Source organism: Dermacentor variabilis, chromosome 1, assembly GCF_050947875.1.
Source record: "Dermacentor variabilis isolate Ectoservices chromosome 1, ASM5094787v1, whole genome shotgun sequence".
Classification (NCBI taxonomy): Eukaryota; Metazoa; Arthropoda; class Arachnida; order Ixodida; family Ixodidae; genus Dermacentor; species Dermacentor variabilis.
In genome coordinates, this window is record NC_134568.1 from 207,836,905 (window position 1) to 207,840,900 (window position 3,996).

The 3,996-nt window shown below is 43.3% G+C and overlaps 1 protein-coding gene across 2 annotated transcripts in view; it reads right to left on the reverse strand.

Annotated features, from left to right (window-relative positions):
- Window positions 1-3,705, reverse strand: part of LOC142591631 (kelch domain-containing protein 4) — a 46,423-nt gene extending 42,718 nt beyond the window's left edge. The window contains exons 1-3 of one of the 2 annotated variants that reach the window (XM_075703928.1): window positions 3,493-3,705; window positions 3,334-3,425; window positions 3,175-3,253 (exon numbers count right to left, since the gene is read on the reverse strand). In XM_075703928.1, coding sequence (XP_075560043.1) covers window positions 3,175-3,253; window positions 3,334-3,425; window positions 3,493-3,600 — 279 coding nt within the window. In that variant the 5' untranslated portion in view covers window positions 3,601-3,705. The remainder of the gene's footprint in view (window positions 1-3,174; window positions 3,254-3,333; window positions 3,426-3,492) is intronic. The other variant, XM_075703930.1, reaches the window with a different exon arrangement.
- Window positions 3,706-3,996: the final 291 nt, after the last annotated feature.

The following is a 3,996-nucleotide window of genomic DNA, read 5'->3' on the forward strand; positions in this document are numbered from 1 at the left end:
ATGCATCACAGCAATTTGACAAGTGACCCACTGGTGGATAATCCCACACAGGAATCAGGATTTCAAAACGTGCTGCTGCAGTGAACGTGTTAAATATGTTGAAGATGTCCTCTTCAAATGGTTTGTGAGCACCAGGGTATTAAAGGTTGCCATCACCGGACCAGTAATGCTTGCTAAAGCCAAGGACCTTGCTTCTGTCCATGAAGCATGCAGGAATGAGCTCCTTTTAGGGAAAGCTGGCTTTTCCTTCTCAGAAGATATCTATGAAGCGATACTACAATGTCAGTTCAACCTCGTGGACGCAGGCTGTCAGTGGAGGCTTTTCCAACTGTGGGCAAGAACGGGAAGACTGTTGCAGCCAATAATGAGGTAGATGTCTCGGAGAATATCTCCGATGAAGCAACTTTTGAGCTTCGTGACAACTTCCAGGTGTGGAGGCCTCCAGTGACGAGCACAAGCAGGAAACCAGCAAGCCCCCAAATACGCCTCCAGTGATCTGAATATTGACTGCCTTAATCATCATAGCCTTACTCAAGCATCTTGTATATAAATCAGGGGATTTGACCTACATCCATGCTGACAGGTTGACAAACTTGTATAGTGCCGTTATCAATTCGACACTAGAACTTAAACTAAGGTTACTTAAACTGACCTCACTCATCAATTTCTGCCATAATAACAGTGTGCACCTTCTTTTGGTGTAAAATCAGTGCTGCTTATTTGTGCTTGCTGTTCTCGCAGCTACTCTCAACTGGCATCATACCACAGGACTGGAAGGTGGGGAGGGCTGTTCCCACCTACAAATCAGGTGACAAGAACTCTCCACTTAACTATCGCCCCATCTCACTAACAAGCATACCTTGCAAAATCATGGAACATGTCATTTATACAGAAATTATGAAATTTTTAGACGCAGGAAACTTTTTTCGTTTTTCACAGCACGGATTTTGAAAGGGATTTTCCTGCGAAACAGAATTGGCAGTTTTCCTTCATGATCTTCACACTAACCTAGATACTAACCAGCAGAATGACGCAGTATTCCTAGACTTCGTGAAAGCATTCGATAAGGTACCACATCAACGACTATTACTAAAACTATGTCTGGCGAACGTGCACCCCGATATAGCGTGATGGGCTGAAGCTTTCCTTGGTAACCGCTCATAGTTTGTCCTTATTAAAAACAGCCCATCTGTTTCCCTACCGGTAACTTCTGGGGTTCCACAGGGATCTGTCCTCGGGCCTCTCCTCTTCTTAATATATATTAATGACTTACCTCTGCATGTATCCTGCAATATTCGCATGTTTGCAGATGACTGCGTCGTTTACCAAACAATTACTAACACGTCTGACCAAACTTCCCTTCAGGAGGATATTAAACGCTTGCAACAATGGTGCGATTGCTGGTTAATGACACTTAACCCAAATAAATGTAAAGTAGTTGTGGTATTCTCCCGTTGACGTAACCCACTAGCTTACCCATACACAATAAATGATGCAGACGTAGAAACTCCGCAGTCTTACAGTCTTACAAATACCTTGGTGTTACCCTTACTAATGACTTGACTTGGAGCACACATATTACTAACATCATTTCATATTCTAATAAATCTCTTTTCTAAAACGAAACCTAAAGCAAGCGCCTAAGCATGTGAAATTGCTAGCCTACAAAAGCATAATCAGACCTAAACTCGAATATGCATGTGCCATATGGAGCCCTCATCAAGCATATCTAATCAACACACTTGAATCGGTGCAAAACCGTACTATAAGGTTCATTCATTCAACATATTCCTATGATGTCAGCGTGTCATCATTGAAAAAAGAATCCACATTAGTTACACTCGCTAATCGCCGTCACACCTCAACTCTCTTTTTCATAAGTTTTATCAGACTTAATCAACCACCATACATTATTCCCGCTGCCCATATATCACATCGCACTCAGCACGCGTACCAAGTTGGCTGCCCTCGCACTCATACTACCACTTTTTTAGGCTCATTCTTCTTTCACGCAGCAACAGATTGGAACAACCTGACCCACCAAATTGCCGCCATAACCTGTGCACTTACATTCATGCAAAAACTAACAGACCATTTTTCAGAATTAAAAAAAATGTATGGGATATGCTATCTATGTGTGTACTAGATGGAATTATGTGCCTAATTTTCATGTGTGTTGTATTTAAAGCTTGTGCTCTGTTATCCTTAATCTAATGTATAATAAATTATGTACGCCCACCCCTTATGTAATGCCCCTATGGGGCTTTTAAGGTAATAAAATGAAAATGATAAAGTGTCTCCTGCATATTATTAAGCTTTTCATGAATATTTCTGAGGGCAAGTTCAATTATAAACAAATTTGATATAGCAAACACATTTTGTGCAACTAAAGTGTTCATTGTACCTGGACTCTACTGCAACTGGCATAGACAGTTACAGTTGAGCCCGGGTACCTGAATGGAGCTCCACGGTAGCAGTGGGAGGCATGGGACAGAGACCAAAGAGCACTTCCCCCACTTGTGAGGCTGTTCTTCAGCCGGTGCTCTCTATTCTCCAGGCAAGAGCAGTGCCCAGCGAAGAAGCCAACGAGAATGGATAATGACGAGTATGTACAAACGAGGAAGATGAACTGTATATAAGTGCTCACAATATTATCAGTTACAAAGTTTTATCTGCTTTTCTTGATTCATCCGATATGACAACTACTGGCCATGCTGTTCGAATTGCCGCTACAGCTGCCTGCTTGTGTTACCCCTCCCTCCCCCCATTTTTGTTTTTCTTTTCCGCAAGTCCCACTAATAAAAATTCAATTCTTGAAGTTTGTCCTGGCCCGGCTGGCTGCCTTCACCATATGATGTTTTAACAATGTCCAGTTTTGTGATTTCTGGCAATCCCTGCTAGATAAACTCATTTTTAAAGTGAATGTGCTAGGGCATTGCGACACATCTCTCCCGTATCGTTACCTGCTGAATCACATTTGATGTCAGCACGCGCGATGCGCTTTACAAACTCGTACGGTGCTTCTGTGATGCTAACTTGTACCTAGATGTAGATCCGTGTGATATACCTGCACGTGCAGGGTTCTTAGTGAACAACTTGCGAGCATTTGACCCATTAGCGGCTTAATCTGTTTTACGATCGAACTGCGGTTGTTCAAATAAAAGTGTGCCATACCTTTTGCCCATTGAAGTATTCTCCACCGAAAAGCAAAAGCTGGTCTTTTTCAGGATGCACACACAGGCTAGCGCCGCTCCTGCAGCGAAACGAAAAACAAACGCGTGAACGACAGCACTTGAACAGTGGACCGTATAATGAACATGGCCAATTCAGTACCTACAAGACGGAGGCCCTACGAGCTCTTCAGTAACTGCTAGTCTTTTGCGATCTTCTTCAACAAATTGTGCAATGAGCTTTTCTATGTCATCCTGAAATTGGGAAAAAGAAACGACAGTTTTGTATGCGAGGTACTACCGTTCCGCCGAATGTAAATACCTCGCCCTTCGCGGCCAATTCCTTCTTCAATTTCTGTGTTGCTTTTTTTTCTGTCTTCGCGATAGTCTTTTCCGCGCCCTTGCCTTTCTTTTTGTCCTTTTTCCCCATATTTTACAAGTGTTCGTTACCACCACGACAGGCGCACGCACATGTGCAGCTCGCGATATTTTATATCCTACCTCAAACCGCTCAAACCGCTTACTCCGCTCTGTAGTGCCCGGCTACACGCCACAGAACACCTTACACGCTGCCCGGCCAGTGCCTCCTTTGGCACGGCTAGCCCGGGTCTATGGTGCCGGCCAGCATCACGACCAGCCGGAATAGGCGGAGTTTAATCGGGCAGACTCGAAATATTGCGTCACCGATACAACACAAACAAGTGCTAATTAGAGTGTTAATTTTATACAAGCAACTACTGTAGTAAGAATTATTTTCTTCCGCGAAGTAAGATAGATAACGGTAGTGTTTACCATCTTGCCAGGTGACAAAAAAACAAAGAAAGAG